A 22,492-nucleotide genomic window follows, 5' to 3' on the forward strand; every position below is an offset into this window, starting at 1 on the left:
TGCGTTTACATGCTTCTCTGTTTTCAATGTCCAATTTGTTTTTATGTTATGTTGAATACTGAATGGCTTACTGTCTGCTGCAAATCCTTCTGACAACTTGTGATGTACTACATTGCCGTTCAAATAAAGATTTTACAAAAAAAAAAAAAAAAAAAAAAAAAAAAAATGCACCTCTCTCCCCCCCCCCCCCCCCCCCCCTATTTTTTTAAAAATCATTCCTAGTAAACATTTCAGACAGTGCATATTTTGCAGTGGCTTCAAGAAACATCACAGTAGTCAATTTGTAGTTAAAAGGTTTATTCTGAACAAAAGCAAGTCCAAATTGGCAAAAGGCAATATAATCTTTGTACTAGATATATTACAGTAAAGTAGAAATGAGGGGGCCCAACTGGCACCACATTAAGTCTTTCCTACGACTAAGGGTTCCTGATTTCCCAAAGTTACTAATAAATTATATAATATTTATATAGGAATATAAAAAAGTGTCCTGTATCACACATTAAAAACAGAATTGAAGGAATTTGTACTTCCTTACTGTAAAAAAAAAAAAAAAAACAGACATGTTAAGTACACCTAAAATGATGCTCCATCCAGTACGTAGATGAAATTAATAAAGATGTAGACCTGTATAAAAGGAAAGGTTTGGGGTCCAAACCACATAACTACAAATGAAAACAAATAGTGTACAAAGTGGAAACTGAGCTACGGCTGTAAAATAGTTACCGATGTGTCTAAGGAGCAGCACATAAAAAACAAACACATGTACCCCTGTACATCGCACCTAAATTACAAAACCAAACCCTAAACCTTATATATCCCAATAGACTTACGCAACAATGTACAAAGCCAAGAACTTATGAAATCTGCCTAAAGGGTCAGTACATGGTACAGGAGCAATAATGTAACTAGAGCAGTGGTTCTCAACCTTTGTGAGACCAATTTTTTCCCCCCCAAAACTTTCCAAAAAAAAAAAAAAAAAACTGTATGCGCGCACAACTGCAATTATTTCGGCCTGTGAGAGCTTAAACTGCAGATTACAAAATACTTCAATGCTGCCATAGCCATCTTAAATCAAGTCAAAATTATTGCACTATACATACCTTCGAACTTCAGAATGTAGAAAAAAAAAGGGACACAAGAGTGCAAGTATAAAATGTGCTCCGACACAAAAGCAGGCATAGGGGGGTCCCTGTACTGCATGGCATGATGTGAGAGTTCTGAACCTACTCAGGTTCTACATTGCACAGCCTTAATCTTTCGTAGGCTGTAAATCTGGATGCTGCCCTGGGTCACATAGGGGTTTATTTACTAAAGACAAATCCACTGATCACTACAAGTGCACAGAGCTTCCCCTCAGATCTACAGCGACTGCACTTCAAAGGGCACACTGGATTTGCCTTTAGTAAATAAACATTGTGTTCTGTGAGCAGAGGCCCCTTGTCATTCTTGCCATCACTTTCCCAGATTTCCATGGTGGAGCATAAGCAGCCAGATGTAAATAATCAAGGATCAGCTTCAAGTGCTCCTTTAGTTGGGGGCCACAGCTAGGAAGCACAATCCATTAGACAGGAGCCAAACACGCAAGACCCGAACCAGTGTCTGCAGAGTTCTTTGCACCTCCTTCCAAACACACTTCTTCAACCAGCATGGGGGCCAACTGCTAAACAGGAGGGAACAGAGAAAAGCAAGGGCCAGCAGAACAGAGTTCACATGCTGGTGGTTCAACACTAGGAATTTTAAACCCAGATATTCCTATTGATCATAGATGAGCCTCAACACATCTTTCATTCTCCAACCACTGTGCAACGATAGGGAAAAAAGGGTAACCACAGTCCGAAAATCTTAAACACCATCAATGATTAGTCAGACCCCAAGCTTTATAAAGCTTGGGCTTGACTAGTCATACAGCATGTTGACAAACATACACCTTAGCAAACTGAGTTTGTGAAAAATACAAAAAAAAAGCAGCATACATAGACATCAGAATACAGAGAGGTCAATTTGGTGGAACTATTAGACCAGAAGTTAGGAGCACCATAGTGAACACCAAACAAAAAAAAGAGAAGAAGATGGATTGACGAGCAAGTGTTTTGGATCAGACATTTTAAACCAGTTCCAGTTTTCATTTTAATTATTTCTCATTAGTGAAGTCAAGTCAGTCATGGGACAGCCAACCAGCTGCATTATATTTTCTGGAACGTTAAACCTATTGAAGGAAGCAGCCTTTAATAATCTTCAGACAGCTCTATGTCATGTTTTAGTTTCTTAAGATCCGCCATTTTAAATCCAAGTAATACTTGCTGTTCATGATTTTTGAGAAATTTCATGCATATATATCGCCGCGTACCAAAAAACGAAGCAACATCACTCTTCCACATATCTAGTACATGTGCCAGCAATTCAATTTCCCTTTTGGTGGGGTAAGGTTTCACATGGAAATACTTTAGCAGGAATTCCTTTTTAGCTTCATGAGATACAGTTGCAAAAGCATCTGGTACCATCACAAGCATGCTAACATTTTGATCAGCAGGATAATCTGAAAATTCTGATTTGGAGTCCATTTTTCTTCTTTTAGAAGGCACAGGAGACATGTCTTTTGAAGCACCGAGACCATTTTTCTGGACAAGTTTTGTATCATTTGATGCAAGCTGAGTTTCTGCAGTAGAATTTGGTTTTCCTTTTGTACTATCATTTGATCCTCCCTTTGACTGCCCTTTAGCATTGCTGTCTGCAGACAACTCAAGGGCTGCAATACTATCTTTAGGAGCATTGCGGCAGCGCTGAAGATGCAATGCAATGGCTGACAAAGTCATACTACCAGTGTAGACACCGCAGCAGTGTATACACTTAAATGCAGGGGATTTAAGTATAGTATGCATTGTGGGCATTATGTGGTGCTTATCTTTGTAATGCATTTCCAGTGCTTCCGACTTGGATAAAACATGCTCACAAAAAGAACATTTAGAGCCCTGCTCATCATGTGTGCTCTCATCAAATGTTTGTATTTTAATGTACAAGGGAGTAGAAGTGTTAGAATTGGCTCCAGCAACTACAGCAATGTGCATTTCTTTTTCTCCAAGTTCTTCCTTGGAAACATGAAAGGTAAGGTCAAAATGAGGAAACAGTGCTGTACCATTAGCATCACATGAAACTGTAATACCTTTTCTTGCAAAGTCTCCATGGATATTCTTTTTGTCTACATGCAAGATTTTCATGTGGTAGATAAAGTTTCTGAGTTCGTAAAAAACAGCTTTGCAGTACAGGCATACCATACCATGCATTAAAAGGTGCTGTAACACCTCTTCCTCTGGAGTAAATGCCCTGCAAGTGACACATCGAATAGACTTTTCCTTCACAACTTTTAAAAAAGATGCATGTGCTGCTGCAACTACAGGATGATTGGTGTCATTGCTGGTGGCAGACTCTGTTGGCTTATCGGGGGTTTTTTCCTGTTTTATATGAGCAATCTGCATGTGAACTTCATAGACGTTTGAAGGGAATAGTTCATTACATACTGGACATGTCTTCCATTGTCTAGTCTTGTCCTTATCATCTGAAGCAGTGGCTGGGCTTTTGGCAGGAGTTGGTTTTGGAATTGGATTATTTTGCGATGTGGTTTGTGGTGACTTTACAATAGGGGGAGATGGTGCACTGGCTGGAGAAGTGGATACTACTGGCTGGGACAGCTGTAAAGGCGCTTTTAGTGGATTAACTGCTGGAATAGCACATGGAGCAACCGGCAATGTTACAAGGGTATATGTAGGTATTCCATTTACTTGTTTTCCGGTTGGTATAAGTTGCCTTATTATAGATGTTGCAAGGAAGGCATTTTGGGGTTGATTGCCTACAATAGTCGACTTCAGTGGTTGATTCACAGAGATGATTGTAGGGCTTCCATTTTGATTAATCTGTAATAGGCCGGACTGCAGAGATTGTGGACACGCAATCATTGTTGACTGGTTCACAGGTCCACCAACACCGCAAGCAGAAGGAAGCATAGTTGCAGTGACAGGCTGATTTAGAGTAAATCTTGGAGAAAGGAACATAGACTGAGAAAGGGAAGCTTGTAGATTGATGCTCTGGTTTTGAGGAAGGGCAGTAGTTACAAATCCAACTTGAGCAGTAGAGGCAACAGTAGTAGATGTCTTCACTATACCTCCAGCAGGATCAGGAACTGATGTTATAGATGGTACGATATTTGAAATGATAGCAGTAGATGCTCCCAAAAGGGGTTGATTGGGACCATTTTGAGGAAGTGAAGCCACCTTTGCATCTTGAGCAGATGGAAGAGCTGAAGCTGGGGAGATTGGCAATGCTGTTGGTTTAGGTGAAAGTGCTACAGGTGGAGCAAGTACTTTCCTGTAGGGCCTTTTTATACTTGATCGACCAGCTTCAGAGATATCAGGTCTCAGCTTCTGTTCCAAATCTCTATGCTTGTCAGATGTCAGAATATGGTACATTAATGCATCGTGGTTATGAATGGTGTAATTGCATTTTTTGCAGTAAAATCGATTATCAAGATTAACTTTTGATCCAAGAGTCCCTTTAAGCTCCTCTTCTGACTTTTCCCCAAAATATTTTTCAAGTTCACTTTTGTGGTGGCTACTTAGAACATGCCGCTTTATAGTGTAGTACAAACTGTCCGTAAAAGAACACTTTACGCAAGAAAATTTCATTTGAACGGCTTTTGGATAATCTGGTGTCCAAACAGGATTTTGACCATCTTTTGTAGCAGGTGTTTGGACTTTTCGAACACTTGAGTGAAAAATGCGCATGTGTCTGACCACATTCTTTGTATGGGAAGTAAATGGGCATCTCGGGCAACTTGCCATCATCTCCTGATCTTTCTCATCTTCATGATAGCGCTGCAGATGACCTTTCAAAGACGTCAGGAGCCTTGTTGAAAAGCTGCAGAGGCTGCAACAAAACTGCTTGGATCTGTAACCCTAAAGAATATGAAAAGTGATATTAGTTATGTTCTTATTTTTGATCAAAACACACCAAATATTTTCTTACTATGTAAAAATTAAAGAACGATCTTCTGCATTCTACTTCAACAAATAATAAAAGTACAATAAAGCCCAAGTACAAAAATGTAATATATTGCAGCTTACCAGTCTTTTGGATGTGGTAGCTGCATTAGGTTCTTTTTAAAGCCAAAAGTACAAAAAAAAAAAAAATAGTTGTTGATCTAACCAACAATGCAGAGAACTTGATAATTCCCATGAACTAAAATCAGAAAGCAAAAACTTTAGTTCTGTAATCTACAAATTCCATTACCCTCATGTGATGAATATGAACAAAAGCCAGACATGTTTGGAAAAGAACACAAGAGGGTGCCAAACTAAGTGTAGCAATTGTTTTTTTTCGCCCTTGTGTGTTCTCCCAACGTTTTTACAGATATATTTCTGTGAGGCGATTACCCTCTTATGGACTTTTAAGGACTATTATTTTATTGCCACATCTATTTCTCTTGAGCCATGTTAATTTTTTTCATGTCTGGGAAAAAAAGGGGGGGTGAGCAGCACTTACACCTTTAAGTGAAGGTCTGCTTTAAATATATTGACTCAAATCAGGCCTTATTAAATTATAACATTTTATCTTGTAAGCACATTTTTTTATTTAACTGAACAGTAAAAATGTGGAATTGGTAAATTTAATTTTTTTGCTTTGTCAACTTTTTAAAACTAAAAGCAAAACTAAATACATCCATTTTATTGTATTGCATTCAAGTCATGCCGTGAATGATAATGGTCACGGTTGCTTGTGTTCTCAACTGAAGTGTCAAGCCATCAAATGGTTGGCGTCATAACCCACGTGTGCAGCACCATGGTAACTGCAGATCAGACAAGGAGGGTTTAGTTTAGTTTTGTTTTAATTCCAGCTGGAAATACATGTCGGGCACCTGCAGATAACCTGCCTATTTTTAGATGTACATCCCAGGAGGCGATGCAAACAGACTTTATTCAGTTTGACACCCCTAGATGGCAGCAATTACAAATGTACAATTGCATTGGCTTGGCCAGGGATCTCCAAACCATAGCCCTCCAGCTGTTGCAGAACTACATGACCCATGAGGCATTGTAAAGCTCTGACTAGGGCCAAAACAACTAATCGATTATGAAATCCATTACAATTTTCATAAATCGATTAATCGGGGTTAAAACAACTAAAATTAGCCCTTTATAGTACAAAAAAGCAAATCGCAACTGTAAATATTACTTTCACTGTCCCACAGTAAAAAAAATTAACCCCTTACAGTAGCAATTTGCACTTTTTTTTAACCCCATTATGTTACTAAACATCTCAGGCCGGGGTCACACCTCTGTTTTTTGCAGAAACGCACCACAGTTCATTTACATGTTTTCCTATGGGACATGTTCACATCCATGATTTTTTTTCAGCTGCTGCGTATTTGGAAAGGGGCGGGGACTTAACGCAAAACGGTGCAATTTTTTTTTTTTTTTTCAATATACTTCAATGGAGAAGCTGCAGAAAAGCAAGTAATGTGTTTTTGCGGCAATTTGTGTTTTGTAATCTGCCCAACAACAAATTGGCCCAAAAAAATGTTATTTTTATTTTAAGGCCATTATCCGATTAATTGAAACAATAAAATCGGCCAACTAATCGATTATGAAAATAATCGTTTGTTGCAGCCCTAGCTCTGACATTCACAGACATGACTAGGCATGATGGGAATTGTAGTTCTTGAACAACTGGAGGAGGGGCATAGTTTGGAGACCCCTGGGCTTGGCTGTACTACATCATATCCAATTCACCGAGTTTTCTGTATTTATAACTTTTTGGTGCTAGCAGCTTTCTTTTTTATACACTATATCAACTTATAGCTCCTTGCCTGTATTTCTAGCGCAGCGTTAACCCCAAGTTTCTTTTGTTTATTTTTTTAAACACATGTACTACTGAATATAACATAACATGTCTCCTCACTGCCCGTTTTAACCCTGCAAATGTCACGCTACCAAGTCACAACCACATGCATTACACATGGTTGCAGCATGGCACTATTTTGAATGGGTCACGTTCGGCGGTGCCCACTGATCCCAACATGGTGTTTAGTTTCTGCCGCTGCAGTTTAAGGGGAAGCATTTGGGGTGGTAAAGCTGTCTTAATTACATGTTTTTATCGCCCCCCCCCCCCTCTTCCAATCAGAAATGTAAACTAGCTCTTAGACCAGTTGTACACAGACTTATGAATTTATACCAAGGATCTTGCTGACAAATATCCTGGGTAAAGTGTTCTATAAAAACATTGTAAAGGTGCGTATGGTTTAGCCCCCCAGCAGCTCTGTTCTCTGAGTGTGACTTGCAGACAGCCCACTGAAGTCTATTAGGATGCAGTGACTGCACAGACTGTTTATCGTTTTAATGTGGCCAGCCCCGAACATTAACAGTCTGTGCTCGGAGCCACTCACTTGCACCTGTCCCATTAGTCAAGCAGCGGTGTCCTTGCAATTGCTACTTCCTAAGGCCCCTTTCAGACTGAGGCAGGAGCTGCGGTGGCGGTATAACGCCGCTAAAAATAGCGGCGCTATACCGCCGGGATTGCCGTGGGATTCGGCCGCTAGCGGTGCGGTATTAACCCCCGCTAGCGGCCGATAAAGAGTCAATACCGCCCGCAATGCGCCTCTATAGAGGCGCATTGCGGGCGGTATTGCCGCGGTTCCCATTGTTTTCAATGGGAAGGAGCGGTGAAGGAGCGGTATACATGCCGCTCCTCTCACCGCTCCAAAGATGCTGCTGACAGGAGATTTTTTTGTCTCCCGCCAGCGCATCGCCTCAGTGTGAAAGCCCTCGGGCTTTCACATTGAGTCTGCAGTGCAGGAGTTTTTCAGGCGGGATAGCAGCGCTATTTTTAGCGCTTTACCGCCTGAAAAACTCCTCAATGTGAAAGGGGCCTAACAGACTTCAATGGGCTGCCTGCAGGCAGCACCTGGAGGTTAGAGACGCCGGGAGAAGAGGGGGAAAAGAAAAAAAAAAACCCTTTCAGAGTATATAAGCTTTGGCGTCTGTGTGAACGAAGCCTAAAGAGCAATTTCCCTAAAACCGCTAAAAGCAGTAATAGACCTTTTAGATTTACCCATCAGGTCTAAAGCATTGCTTCATGTACTTTGCTACAGTCAACTTAGTCAAACATTAAAATGTGTTTTGCCGAATGCTCAGCTATTAGCACAGTTGAAGCTTTATTCACCATACAGGTCACTAAACACCATGGGCAGCACTCCCCTAAATAGAAAATATACAGTTCTTTACCTCCAGCTTAAAATGCTAATTTGTTTTTGTTCAGTCATAACTGAAAAACTAGAATAAATAGCCTTTTCAGCTACAAATAAAAGATACACTATATTAGAACAAGTATAAAATCAGATACCAAAATCACAGAGCTATTTGGCACTCTGTTAGAGCAGACAACATGCTTTTAGACCCCTTTCACACCGGAGGTGTTTTTCCAGGCACTTTAGTGCTAAAAATAACATCTGAAAAAAGCCTCATCTGCAATCCGAGTGTGCTAGCAGCACGGCAAAAAGAGTCCCGCAAGCAGCATCTTTGAGGCACTTTAAGAGCAGTGTATACACCACTCCTACCCATTGAAATCAATGGGCAGCGCCGCTGAAACACCTGCAAAGCGCCTCGGCAGCGACGATTTATCTGGCCGCTAAAGGGGGGGTTAAAAGCGCCTGAAAGACAACAGTAAAGCGCCACTAAAACTAGCAGCGCTTTACCGCCGACACCCGGGCACTGGCAGTGTGAAAGGGCTCTTAGAGTCTACTCAAAGGCCCCTTTCATATGGGTGGACCAATCATGTCTGCCTGTCAGATTTTCAGCCGAACCCATTTGGACCCTCTGTTATACTATTAAATGTGCAGATTTTCATCTTTTCCTTGTAGCCATATACAGCAATGTACTAGAGTTTCATGTTATAACTTTCAAAGCATCAAACTGACATCACCCTGGAAAATAAAAAAACTGTAGTTTTGGGTGTAATAAGCCAAGTGGAAAGAGAAACACATGCAAAGTCTAAAGCCTTTCAAGAAGGATAATGTCTTAAGAAATTACAAAAAGCAGTGACATCAAGGGAGGATCTTAGCTCAGCAAAAAAAAAATTTTTTTCCCTAATTTTTCCTTCCTTACCCAAAATTAAGTTTTATATTTTGCACAGGTAGACAGCGTTGTCAAGCACCCATTACAAAAACCCTACTTCTATTTTTTTTAGAAATAAAATTTTAAAATGACAAAATTAACAATGTGTTTTCACGTGCATGTTACAATTGAAAATCCTGCCAAACATATTAAAAACTAAAAATATGCGGTTGCTAAGGCAAAGTCACAATAAGGCACAAAAATTGCTTCCTGCACATTTAACCTTCTAGAAATAAAAATAAATAAATATGGTCATTGCTCAAGAAAGACAGTCCTACACAGGACTTTGATAAAATTAAAAATCTGTTCTACTCTGATTGCCAACCACTAGCATTAGACATACATTTCTGCGTCCAAAAGCTTCCCAAAGCGAGACATCCTCCCATGATGTACTGGAAAAATTTGTGTCGCCTGGATTATAAGTGTCGATTTCCTAAAAAACAAACAAAAGAATATACATTTTGATACTTAATGTATTTAACTTCTTGCAAGCTTCACTATTGCTTAAGGTATAGGCCATGCAATTCTGGCAAACAAAAAAAAAATGCTTAGCAGATTCCTCAGATAGGTATGTACACAATGAGAAATATTTATACAAATAGGAAACCTACCACACAAATACTCATAACTTCAGAGCTCAAGTATGTGCTGAACAATATAAAGTTACAAATATGCTTAAGTGCTGCTTGAAAATACTTTAGAAAACCACATTTGGACTCTTACTACTTAGTAAATATATGCGCCAATATGTAGTTACAAATGTGCTTGCATCAAACATCCTAACTCATGAACCAGTACACAAAAAACATTTTATTTTATAAAATTGAGAATAAATGAACATAGGTTCAAATGTACAGACTTCTTATCCTAAAGAAGTCAATGACGCAACACGTAGGGTTACAAAGTGAGAGCAGACAGTAGAGTTACAATACACATACAGGAGGAATCAGAAGGCTCTACTAGTTTTGTACATACAGTAAGTGTCAAAGCGTGGTACAGATTATTCATATACAATGAGAAATACGTACATTATACCTTTTAGCCACCACATAAAAGTCTTAAAATGCATGAAATCTTACACTGCCAGTGAATGCAGACCCATGAGTTGCAATTCATGTCCCTTATAGAACACACGGTACAAAATAGAAATGCTGCATGCAGTTTTGTTTTTTAAACTGCATCCTTGCCTGTTTTTGCAATAAAAAATAAAAGGGAACCAAGTGCATTTGATCAAGAAGGCCTCATGCACATAGGACGTTTTGGCAACTCTAAAAGCCTTTCCTCCTGACAGCAGCGTTTTGACAGCACAGTAGTATTGCCAGCGCCGTGGACAGGCGTGGGAGAGAATGGAGGCGTGGGGTGGCCACGTCGCTGGATTGTGGGACAGGCGAGTGTCTTTTAAGTCAGATACACTTTTTTTACACGTTTTTTTGGGGGGTGTCCTCTTTTTAGTGAGACTTCCTGTCCCGGCTGCCTAGATGACTCCTCCTCTCGCCCTAGGCGGCCCCTCACTACCAGCGATCTTCTGGGACACAACACAGGACCCAGAAGATTGGCTGGCCAATGGCAGTGCAGCGAACACCCGGCCATGATACAGTAAGCCGTCACAGCCCACAGTAAATTTGATGGCGGAGAGGAAGATATGAGCGGGGCTCCGTGCGGCTGCATCGATGGACCGTGGGACAGGCGAGTGTTTGGTTTATTAAGTCAGCTGCTAAAATTTTTGTATTGGCTGACTTTTAATAAACTAAAAAACGGGTGGAACTGTGCTTTAAATACAAACCGGACAAAACTCCAAAGTACAAACACGCATGCTCGGAAGCAATGCTCATCATAACACAACATTAGCAGGAGTTGCTCAAAGAGCTGAAAAAATAAAAAAAACACGTAGTTACGTGTTTGTTGTCCGACAAATTTTTTGCCGTTTGCATACAATACGTTCCTAGCCAATGCCCTTCGAACAAAAGTCCTACGCTTTGTCCGATGAAAAGCCGATCGTGTGTATAAGGCTTAAGTCACATTTTATCAAACGGTTGCCACCGCCTAGCTAAACAGTAGCACATCAACCTAACAGAACTGTATTATTTTACTTACTGCATCAGATGCACTTCACTGAGAAACGGACAAAAGCAACATGAAATCACGAGCCCTCACAGAAAGTACAGCCACGTCTTCAAGTTCACAAGCTGTATTGAAAAATACAAGCAGTACCTCACTTGAGCATCACATTAAGAGCATTCACCCCTATGGAGTGGCAGATGTCAGTGGACACATGTCCGCCGACACCCACAGTAATCTGATCCAATCCTGTCCGCAAAATCCAGACAGATGGTGGCCCCATTTTCCATCCGTCTGTCAGATCGGACGAAAACAGGCGGTTAATTTTCATCCAATCTCCCCATTTAAGGAGGATCCATCTCCGCCCAGTAAAAACAGAGACTGACCTGTCGCTTGCCTGCTCAGTGGAGTGATCCCCCGCTGACCAAGCAGTCTGGCAAACTGAGGCGCCCGTGTGAAAGGGGCCTGAGCCCAAGCGCTTAACCCAAAAGCAAAGGCTTCATTTCCACAGACGTTTTAAAAAACGGGCTTTAAAGCTAGTACAGACGCCAGGAAAAAAGTAGCGTTTTTAATGCGATTTTTCCCGCGTTTTCCATTGAATTCAATGCACGTTTTGCCACGCTAGTTTTCAGACACGTTTTTCTGTTTCTATTTAAAAATCAATGGTTCCCTATGGGAGCCCATTGATTTGTATAGAGGTCGCACCAGAAGTCAGATCAAGATGATCCGACTTGCGGGGCGACTGGTGTGCAGAGAATCTTGAAGGGGAACCCTGCACAAAAAAAAAAATAATTCAGAAAATGTCGGATCTGTCCACTGCAATGTCACAGTCCCAAAAAAATTAAATTATTAAATCACCACTATTACTAGTAAAAAAATAAATTAAAAGGCCATAAATCAATTCCATCATATTTTGTAGACGCTATAACTTTTGCGCAAACTAATCAATATACCCTTATTGCGATTTTTTTTACAAAAAGGCAGAAGGCTTTTTTTTTATCTTAGACCCCTTTCACACTGGAGCATATTGCAAGCGCTATAGCTCCCCACAGGGAGACAAACCACGTTATCTGCACCGTTTCCCAGAGGCAAAAAAATTGCTTCATTCCGATAAAGAGTCCATCTTTATCATGTGTCCTAAAAATAGAAGGCCTCTCCGCTGGAATCTTATGGCCGCACAGCATGGATCTTGCATTAGAGAGGGGGGGGGGGGGGGGGGGGGGTAATTTAAAAAAGATAACTGAAATGAGAGTTTTGTGTTTTTAACAATAAAATTCCAACGCACCTAGCGTTACTGTAGAAACAAAGTACAATGCGTTTTTTGCAAAATATTTTTTGGGTCATTATAAAAAGGACTAGTACAAAGTAAAACATGGTGAACATTTTTACAATTCATTTTTTTGTGTGTCTCAGGAGGGAGGGCGCCTCTTGCGCACCAGAATTGCGTCACCAGCACTGGTGTCATATTGGACACCTTGAAGTCTCCCCGCACATGCCCACAACACAGAAAGGAGAAAAGCACACCAGAAGCCTGGAAATAGAACCGGCATCTTGGTACACACCCGACAAAGCACGATCCTCCAGGCATGTGCAACCTCCTGAGACCTACAGGACAGGCAGTACCTGTAATTTAAAACATGGAAAAGGCCTTCCAGTAAGCGATTTGACATCTCTGGCACACCAGGTCCTAGTTACCAGTAAGGCCCCTTTCACACTGCTGCGACATGAAAGTTGCAAGATTTTACCGCAAATTTGCCACGGTTTCAGGGACTGTCTGTGTAAACTTGGTCTATGGACCTCAACTCACATCAAAATCGGACCAAAGTAGTACAGGGACTACTTTAAGTCGCACAGATATGAATGGTGTTCATTAGAAATCGTGTGGGTACGACTTGTCATGCGACTTTGCAGTCACAAGTGTGAAAGGGGCCCAAGGAGTCCGATAATCACCAGACCAGAGGGAATATAACAAAAACATGACTAAGTACTTCTGGAGGGCGGGAAACAAAACTATTGGGAAGGAGGGGCCTTTTAATATCTCATTTGTGTTTTTTGTTGAAGGCAAAGCCAATCATCTCTCAAGTGAGCTGTTCTGGAAGATGATTAGGGAAGGAAAAAAAAAAAGAATTGTCCAACTTTACATGTGTGGTGCAGTTCCTGTTAGGACCAAAGAACGAACACACTTGTAATAAGCACCAACAGGACAGTAGCAGTATAACAATTTCACAATGCAAAACTGACTGATTGCCAAACTGGCTTTTACCGTGATCATTTAATCTGGCGTCACTAGGATTCCTGCTGCAGACAGACCTTAGTGCAAAGGTTTTACTTTGTTCACACATACCTCAAGATTTCAAGCCTATACAGAGGCAATTTTTTTTTTTTTTTTTTTTAAACCTCCTTACCTCATATGCTTCTCTGCATGTGTCCAAACCAATCTGCAACAGCAACTGTTTCACTCTTTTCCTAGTCTTTCTTATGTTTTCCAGATTATTGACAGGTGTTTGAAACATTTTTGCAGTGCTAGGGAAAAAAAAATATATATATAGTTAAAAAATAAAGAGAAAGTAGACACTTAAATCATAACAATTTTGTATTGCTTTTGTCTCCATAATGATCTACAGAAAGAATTGCATTTTCAATGGCACCTAAACGTGGTGCGGCAATCGTGCCAATACCATATCATGCGAAGCTGGTCACCCAAAGAAGGAGCAGGAGCTTCTTTTGGGGGGACAATCACAGCAAAACTGCACCATTTTTAAAATGAATGACACCCAAACAAGAGTACTGCGTTTTGCCAGCATCACAATGCAAGTCACTTGATGTGAATGGGCCTTAAATTGATGCTTTTAGTTCTGCTTTAGGCAAAGAGATTAGAACACGTGTATTACTGGGCAGCCCTATATTTTGCAGCAAGAACGTCAGTTTCATCCTTGTCCCCTGAGCATTTCGTAACACCCATTATACTACACCTTTGTTGTTGCATTAACGGGAATGTGTCACCGTTATCAGATCGCCGACAAGTCTACAACATGGTACCTCGTACAGATAATTATTCTGTATTATGCAACTCTAAATACACACACACACCCCAAGTACACAGTGTAAACAAGCATTTGTGTTTGAAATGTCACATACAGGCCAATATCAGCCCAAATCAGTTGTTGTGTTTCAGCAGTGGTGCTCAGCCAGTCATAGGCAGCTATGTATTCTCTGAATGAATTCAAAGCTTCCCTTGGATTGGCTGAGGCAGGCGGATGAGGCCATGATCTTCAACTCAGGAAGGAAAAAAATAAATAAAAATCAGGGGTAGCTTTGTATTCATTCATAGAATACAAAGCTTCCCTTGACTGGCTGAGTACCGCTCAGCCCAAACATTCCGATTCGTCGAGTGCCCACTATAGCAAGCATCGGCAGGGAGCCAGAAGCACCAACGGAGAACCTAAGAAAAGCAATCAGGGCAAAACCACTGCACAGAGCAGGTATTACATTACATATATGTTAAATAATAAAGAAAAAAAATTAAGGGTTTACAATCGCTTTAAGTGCACGCTGAAATTAAAAGTAGCCACAAACCTAGTGTAAATGCCAAAACAAGTCCACTTGTTAGTATACAAGCAGTGACTGGTGTAATATTTCAACAGTCAGTCACCGTATTTCTGTATTTACAAAATTTTGGCTGAGCCAGGCATGATTTTACATGTGCGTTTTCCCAAACAACAATCACAGCAAAAATGCGTTTTGTCACGATTCAACATTTTTGTCTGCAATATATTAAACACAACGAATAAGACTTCCAATTCAGAATTGTAGCATTTTTTATGACAAATACTGCCCTACTGTTTCAATTAAGCTTCTTTTCCAAGTCAAGAGCTCCCACCAGCGTCACCATAAATTGTAGAAAAAAAGTCTGCCTAGTCTCCTTCCTCTTGCAGATTGCATGTCTAGGCCTCCCAAACTTGGTTCTCTGGCCACCTACTTTGTCTAAGGTAAGGTGTGTTCTCAAAAACCCCCACTGCACTCCTTTGGAGGCAATTCTACTTAAATTCAACTTCAAGGGTTCTTCCCTGGTAGTCAACTTGACAAAGTCAGGAATCGCTGATGAGTTGAGGCCCAAGTCTTCTCATCTAGAGCAGTTCTGAGCCTCACACAACCAGAACCATAATTCTCTAGTCTCTCTGTCTGACCCCAGCAACCAGAGGGACGCTCCTTTGCCTTAACCAAGGTTCATGCTGCAAGTCTTCTCTCAGCATAGATTGCCTGTTGGTCATCAAATATAGGGCTAATTCGGTTCCATGTTTCACCTTTTTGGGTGGATCAGGTAGACCAGCTTATGGATCCGTTTTTCTCCCCTCCTTATCGAATGTTACTTGTTCTTCTGACATCAGCTTCCTTTGCCATGTTACCACCAGGTCTTGTTTTCACATTTTATAACCAGGTAGAGGTTGCAGTTTTATCTGGTAGCAGCTTCTGGTGTATGATCATCAGGCAGATCCTGAGCTGCAGGCAGGCTTCAGATTTGTACTGTTCAAAGTGAGCTTGTTAGCCGTTTGCCGTGTTGTCCACCCATTATTTGGGCTTACTTTTGGATTTTCCGAAGATGAAAGACATAGGTCCCAGCCCCCTGTGTGAATAACCATGCTCTGGTTACCGTTTTGTTACAGAATCAAGGCACACTGGTGGCAGAAGGAATTACCCTGGGCTTACCTACAGTTTGTTTGCCAGTGTCCAATCTTCCAGTTGGTGGCAACATATTCAGAAGGTGAAAAACTTCCTGTGTCCCTCAAAGGACTCAAAAAAGGATTAGGAACACAATTCTGTTTTTAATAGTATCTGGATAATTTTGTCCCTGTGCTAATGGACTACAAAGCCCATGTCTGTGGCACCTAGATATGGGACGCCACTCTTCGATCGAAGTGGTGAAACAGGGATGTAATTGCTGCCCTCTAGTGGAAGAACTGTAGATTACACGCTCACGTGCAATAAAGTGGAAGCTGCCAGCGGAAAATCAATAATAAAATGAAGTAAATCTTGGAAGATTGATGAATGGATTAAAATTCCATAAAATAGGGGAGTAAAGTGATAGCCTTGACGTCAAGGCTATCACTTTACTCCCCTATTTTATGGAATTTTAATCTTCCAAGATTTACTTAATTTTATTATTGATTTTCCGCTGGCAGCTTCCACTATATTACATGTGAGCATGTAATCTACGGTTCTTCCACTAGAGGGCAGCAATTACATCCCTGCTTCACCACTTCGATCGAAGAGTGGCGTCCCAGACGTGTGACGTCATCACGAACGGACGGAACGAGCGGCTGTCCTTCTAGACCTGATTGTGCCTTGTCCCCGATCGGTGGATTCGTCGGATGATCCCGTCTTTCCTCCGCTACGGTGACACTCCAGGTACGTGGATTGCCCGGTGACAGGCTCCTTTTGATGTTCATACGGCCATCTCCTCACCACCGCCATCCTACCACCTGTCCTGAAGGTACTGTTATTGTCATTTCCATTTGAGGATATGTTCACTGAACCTGTGAGGTTTTAACCCTGTGTACTTTATGGTAGCTGTCTGCGGATTTTACATTTGTTTATACAGCTTACATAGCTTTGCCATTTCCATACAGACTTTTTACTACATATTTGGAGTTCATATTTAATAAATGGATTTTTTTCCTAATACATTTTATCTGAAACTTTTGTCTTCTTCCAAAAAAAATTTGGGTTTATTATGAACTGTAGATAACCATGAGCGCGGCTTTTTGGTGTGTTTTCCGCTTGCTGTGGGGGCATTCGACAGGAGGGAGGAGCACAGAAGGACCCGGTAAGAGGAGGATACGGGCTGCTCTGTGCAAAACCACTGCAACAGAGCAGGCAATCAAACACACAGTGCTTACTAAAAATGGTTAACAGCAAAACTGAATAACTACTAGAATTACAACATAACCAACCATGAACCCACAAGTAACACACCTTGCACTTTTTGAATTGCCAGGCATAGCCATCATCAAGCCAAAATGAAGCATGCATAAAAACTATAACACAGGGATCTCCCACTACCGGGCCGCAGCCTGTTTACTGGCGGGCCACGAAGCCAGCGGTGTGGGGCGAGCAGAGAGATCCCAGGGGCAGGGGTCCCAGGCTGGGGGGGGGGGGGGGCAATGCGCAGGAACTGTGGCAATCTGCATCTGGTGGCATGTGACTGTGGCAATCTGCATCTGGTGGCATGTGGCAATCTGGTGACAGGCACTGTGGCAATCTGCATCTGGTGGCATGTGGCAATCTGCGTCTGGAGGCATGTGGCAATCTGCATCTGGAGGCACTGTGGCAATCTGCATCTGGAGGCACTGTGGCAATCTGCATCTGGAGGCACTGTGGCAATCTGCATCTGGAGGCACTGTGGCAATCTGCATCTGGAGGCACTGTGGCAATCTGCATCTGGAGGCACTGTGGCAATCTGCATCTGGTGGCAGATTCTGCATTATGGTGAGTTTAACCATTTAATTTTATATTACAATATAATAATAAAAATAATGTGCTTCAATCATCCTGACACCATATTAACCATGTGTGTTGTGATGATTGAAGTGCTAACACCAGCCATTTCCTGGCAAATAGGCCACGAAAAACCGCATCGTCGGCCCGCATCATCGGGCCTTGGCACAATTTTCATCCACAATGCCGGTCCCCGGTGCCAAAAAGGTTGGGGACAACTGCTATAACAAGAAGCAACACTCTGCATTTTGAGAGAGGAGGTCCAAAGGGTAGAGACTGTTTGTGATTATTGGCTTTAATAAATCCGACCCTATAGGACGTGGCAAGTTCCTTCTTCTGGTTTACATATTGAAGTGCAAACGGCTCCTTGAATCCATTGCACCCAGTACAGAGGAGATTCCTTATAGACACATAAACATGTTGCCTACAAAGGCAGCGCTAACATGACAACACTACAAATGGCAGATTCCAGTAATGTATCCTAGGATACGTTCGGACTCCCTGCATAATAGCATTTATCTTGCAGGTGTCAAATCTATATGAGGAATCACAACTGCAACTAAGCTGACAATTAGTATTGTTACAGCTATATTCATTTTAAATTGATTTACCTACATTTTGTCATGCTCATCAATCTAGCTACATCTAATAGATACTTCTTTGTCAAAGTGGATATGCTTAAAACAGAAAGCCATTTTTCCCCAGAGTGATTCAACCCATTTCCTGTATTCTCAGGATGCCATGGACACACCCCTTGTGGTGCACCATGAAACCAGCCTAAATTCCCCAGAACGATCCTCAGGTCACTACACCAACATAGCTCCCTAAAGCCAGAAAAACACTGGGATTAAAAAGTAATCCCTAATAGTGAATGTCTTATATTTGCTCCCCTTTGGTCTGGTAAATATTCCATTGAAAGTGTTTTATTAGAACTATTCAATAAACGCAGCGAAATGCAGTTCGGTCTTGTGTATTTATACACTGTGGCATCTCAAACCAGGTTATCAGCCCTGCTGAGCTCACTTGTGTGGACTACAGAACACTTTCACCTATGTTATGGGGATGAAAGGAGAGGTGTTCTTTAGGCTACCACTCCCTATCCTAAAATAACACTGTTGCTCCACAAATACTACACGGGCGCATTTATCCCGCTAGCAGCCAATAGACAGCAAAACTAGCAGCGTTTTACCATCAACGCCCGCCCACCCCAGTGTGAAATCATGCCTGACAAAATGACGGTCTTCCTTGTTTACATTGGCAGACTGCCATTCTATCTCTGTGAGGAGCAATTGAAGGTGGCCAGCGGACATCATGTCCACCAGACCTGCTGATTGGCTCCCCCTGTGTCCAACCAGTGTAGTAAATACAAGTGGTTAAAGGGCAAGTTTACCTTTACAGAAAATCTGTAAGTTGAACTTACACTGGACCCCCTCCCCACACCCCCGGTCCCACTATACAGAAGTCACAAGACACATTTAGTCGTCACTTCACTGGTCTGGGATTTTGAAATCTCTGCGGCTTAAAGGGAAGTTCCACTCATTTTTAATGTTTATTAAAAGCCAGCAGCTACAAAAAGCGTAGCTGCTGGCTTTTAATAAACATACACTCACCTGCTCCACGATCCAGCGACGCGCCGGCCGGGGCTCCGCTCCTCTACAGCCGGCGTCTTCATTCTAAGTGTGGGCACCTGGCCGTGACAGCTTTCGGCTTCACGGCCGGGCACCCACTGCGCATGCGGCGCCATCCGATTGGACAGGCGATCGCCTGGGACCTGTCACGTGTCCCAATGCGATCGCCTACAGGGAGGGGCTGCCAAAAGGCGATTAGATTATTTGCCTTTGCAGCCCCTCGGCGGAAGGAGGAAGTGGGACAGGAAGTCCCACTCCCCCCCCCCCCCCCCAAAATAAATGACATGCCAAATGTGGCATGTAAGGGGGCAAGGAGTGGATTAAGCGGAAGTTCCAGTTTTGAGTGGAACTCCGCTTTAATCTCCTAAAACATACCTCATAAAATGTATAGGAGGCATTCTAATTGGTTAGCGCCATGCATGTGAGGGCTCCGACCAATCAGAACCCACCAAGCCCATCCTGTCAGTGCTGAAGAGAAAGCCACAGGATTTTAAATCCCTGAACCGGTAAAGCAGCGACCCAATGTCTCACTGCGGGTGATCGGGGGACCCAGGGGTGGTTCCAGTGTAAGTTTACCTTACAGATTTTCTTTAAGCTTTTGTAATACGATCTGGAAGCTGATTGGTTTCTGTGAAGAGCTGCACCAGATTTTGCACTTAGTTTTAGTACAGTGTGGTCTCTGCAGAGAGACCGACTACTCACAATTATTAAAAGTTTAGTTCTGCTTTAACCCCCTAGGCTGCTTTCACACCAAGTTTAATCTGCTCCAATCAGCCAGTTTTCTGTCAAGAAGTGCCCCCCCCCCCCATCGAATAGTACCCAGGACAAACTGTGCATGCGCCGTACGTCATAGCACAACTATCTGCCAATCAGCTGGACTGATGTAACCATGGCGCACATGATAAGAGTTATCGCTCGATGGGAGAGACCATAGGCGTGCGCACAGGGTGTGCCCAGGCACACCCTAATCACCCTGTGCAGAACAGATTCCCCTTACTGACCTGGCTCTCCCTCCTTTCCCCCACAGCACTGCTGGCTTCCCTCCTCTCCCACCGGCTGTTTCTGTGGATGTTTTAGGATGAGTGGGGGAAGAGACAGTAAATATGCCATTTACCAGCCCCTTCCCTTTCTGAATGAACATTGTGAGTGATCGGTAGTGTGTGTTTGGGGTGCACACCCTAATGCCAGAAGCTGCGCACACCTATGGGAGAGACCATTTCAAAGGCACAATTTAAATCTATACAAACAGCAGGGGGCAGCTAACAGTGAGGCACAATGTGAAAACTACGGTCTCCCCCCGCTGTTTGTATAGGTTTCAATTGTGCCCGTGAAATGGTATCTCCCATCGAGAGATACCTCCTACGATGTGCGCCCTGGCACGTCACTCCAGCTGATCGGTAACTCAGCTGGAGTGTGGCTCCGTCCTACGCATGTGTGGGCACTAGTCGATGGGGGGCCCTGCTTGACAGAACACAGGATTTGTGAATAGATCCCCTGCTGATCAGAACCGAATGTGATCATCCACACCCTTCACTTTCTGCTGGTGGACCCCTGTCAGCGCCAGGGTTGCCAACTTTTAGTACATTTACAGCAGCCTACATGTCCTTAATGGAGAATCAAGGACAGATACAAAAAGTACAAATTTTACAAACTGTTCGTAAATTTACTGAAAGTTGGCAACCCAGGTCAGCGCTATGGGCAGTCAGGTGTAAACGAACTCTGCTGTTTACATCAGGCTAACCAAAAAATTTAAAAAGGATGCAGAACTGGAGGTAGGCAGGTGTACCAGACACAAGACATTTAAAGACACCTGTTCATAGGGCCCCATGGACTTTCTAATCAGACTGACAGGGGCCACAAATCGGGATGCCCGTGTGAAATGAGCCCAGCAAAGAACTATTACAATTTCTAGAGCTGTTCTTTTAACGGTTTGTGGCCCAGCAGATATTTCCCCATGTATGGAAGGATTGCAGGCTGAGCAGTGGTCAGATCCTATGGTGGGGAGGGGATGGAGGTGGTTGGATGGTATGAGGATGATGCTGCTCCTGTCATTGTTGGCTGATCCCGCATGGGGCTCTTCTATAGGAGAACACCGCTCTGATCACAGTGATAGTACAGAACACGTGTATGAAGGAATAAAGGATCACCCCTCCGCACACACGGCGGGCACACCACCACCTTCTCGGGGCACAACCCCCTAGGGGGCACACAGAATCATGGCGGGAGGGAGGAGTCTCCGCCACAGCCGGGACACGAGCCGGTCCGGTACACCGCCCTCTTCTCTCACACACAATAGTCACACGTGGTGCGCTTACCCGGCACAGCCAGAGGCTACTGCTCCGCTTATCAGAGCCCTGGGCCGGGGGCAGTCCGCCTCCTCCTCCTCCTACTACAGCCGCTTCTTCCTGCCGGTACAAGCCGCTGTCCCCGCCCCCTGCCTTCCTGAGGAGACGCCGCGTCTGCAGTCACCGAGTGGGTGGGCGTGTTGGCCGTGGTACCGTGTCCGCTCCTCTCCCGCCACCGAGACGCCTTCCCCCGACTCTCTCACCGCCAGAAAATGGCGGCCGGCTATATACATAGGAAGTGATGTCATAGACCCTATAATTTGCATGCACCAACTGTCCACTGTCAGGCCACGCCCCCTGTCCATTGTGATTTTTAGGGCTCTTTATAAGTCACCAATGGGAATGTTCAGCTCAGCCCATAAGGGGTTCACTAAGTTTTGGGGTGCCCCATGACTTTCACTTGCCCCCCTAATTCAGCTTCAGCACGCCCACCCCCTTTTGTCATACAACTGAAGGGTGTGAGCTCACCTTGGCCAGTCTCGCGTTGCCTCCTGAAGCAGTTGACGTCACGAGAGGCGGGGCTAAATGACAAAGCTGTGACGCCTCCAGTCACGTTGTCTTCATACAGAGCCAGGCTCCTCCTATGGAAATTCCATGGGTGGTGGTGAAAGGAAACCACGCCCACAGCTGTGTGGCCAATAGAAAAAAGAATGTGGGAGTGTCTTTCTTTTTTTTTTTTCTTTAACTTTGTTATCATCAACCAATGGATTGAAACTATGGATGAGAAAAATAATATAAAGTTGTTCAGAGTGTTACTTACCAAGGAAATTCACATGAATAGAAAAAAGAGTCTATGATATCTATCTAT

At 43.0% G+C, this 22,492-nt stretch overlaps 1 protein-coding gene across 3 annotated transcripts; it reads right to left on the minus strand.

Annotated features, from left to right (window-relative positions):
* Positions 1-280: 280 nt before the first annotated feature.
* On the minus strand, positions 281-22,212 carry ADNP2 (ADNP homeobox 2). 3 transcript variants are annotated; one of them, XM_040353829.1, is made up of 4 exons: positions 22,153-22,212; positions 13,622-13,739; positions 9,502-9,591; positions 281-4,946 (listed from the first exon to the last, which is right to left on the minus strand). In XM_040353829.1, exons 2-4 carry the CDS (start codon positions 13,727-13,729, stop codon positions 2,226-2,228), a joined length of 2,919 nt encoding a protein of 972 aa, XP_040209763.1. In that variant the 5' UTR covers positions 13,730-13,739; positions 22,153-22,212; the 3' UTR covers positions 281-2,225. The 3 variants fall into 3 exon arrangements, with proteins under 3 accessions (XP_040209763.1, XP_040209762.1, XP_040209764.1); XM_040353828.1 differs by lacking the exon at positions 22,153-22,212 and adding an exon at positions 21,655-21,927; XM_040353830.1 differs by lacking the exons at positions 9,502-9,591; positions 22,153-22,212 and adding an exon at positions 21,655-21,927.
* Between the last annotated feature and the right edge of the window lie 280 nt (positions 22,213-22,492).

Source organism: Rana temporaria, chromosome 5 (assembly GCF_905171775.1).
Source record: "Rana temporaria chromosome 5, aRanTem1.1, whole genome shotgun sequence".
In the NCBI taxonomy this organism is placed as follows: domain Eukaryota; kingdom Metazoa; phylum Chordata; class Amphibia; order Anura; family Ranidae; genus Rana; species Rana temporaria.

Excerpts from the sequence above, each read along its gene's own strand:
- ADNP2 (XM_040353829.1), bottom strand. The coding sequence starts at position 13,729 with ATGTTTCAAACACCTGTCAATAATCTGGAAAACATAAGAAAGACTAGG. Across the intron at positions 9,592-13,621 it reads CATGCAGAGAAGCATATGAG|GAAATCGACACTTATAATCC; the intron begins GTAAGGAGGTTT and ends TTTGTTTTTTAG. Across the intron at positions 4,947-9,501 it reads AAGCTTTTGGACGCAGAAAT|GGTTACAGATCCAAGCAGTT; the intron begins GTATGTCTAATG and ends CATATTCTTTAG.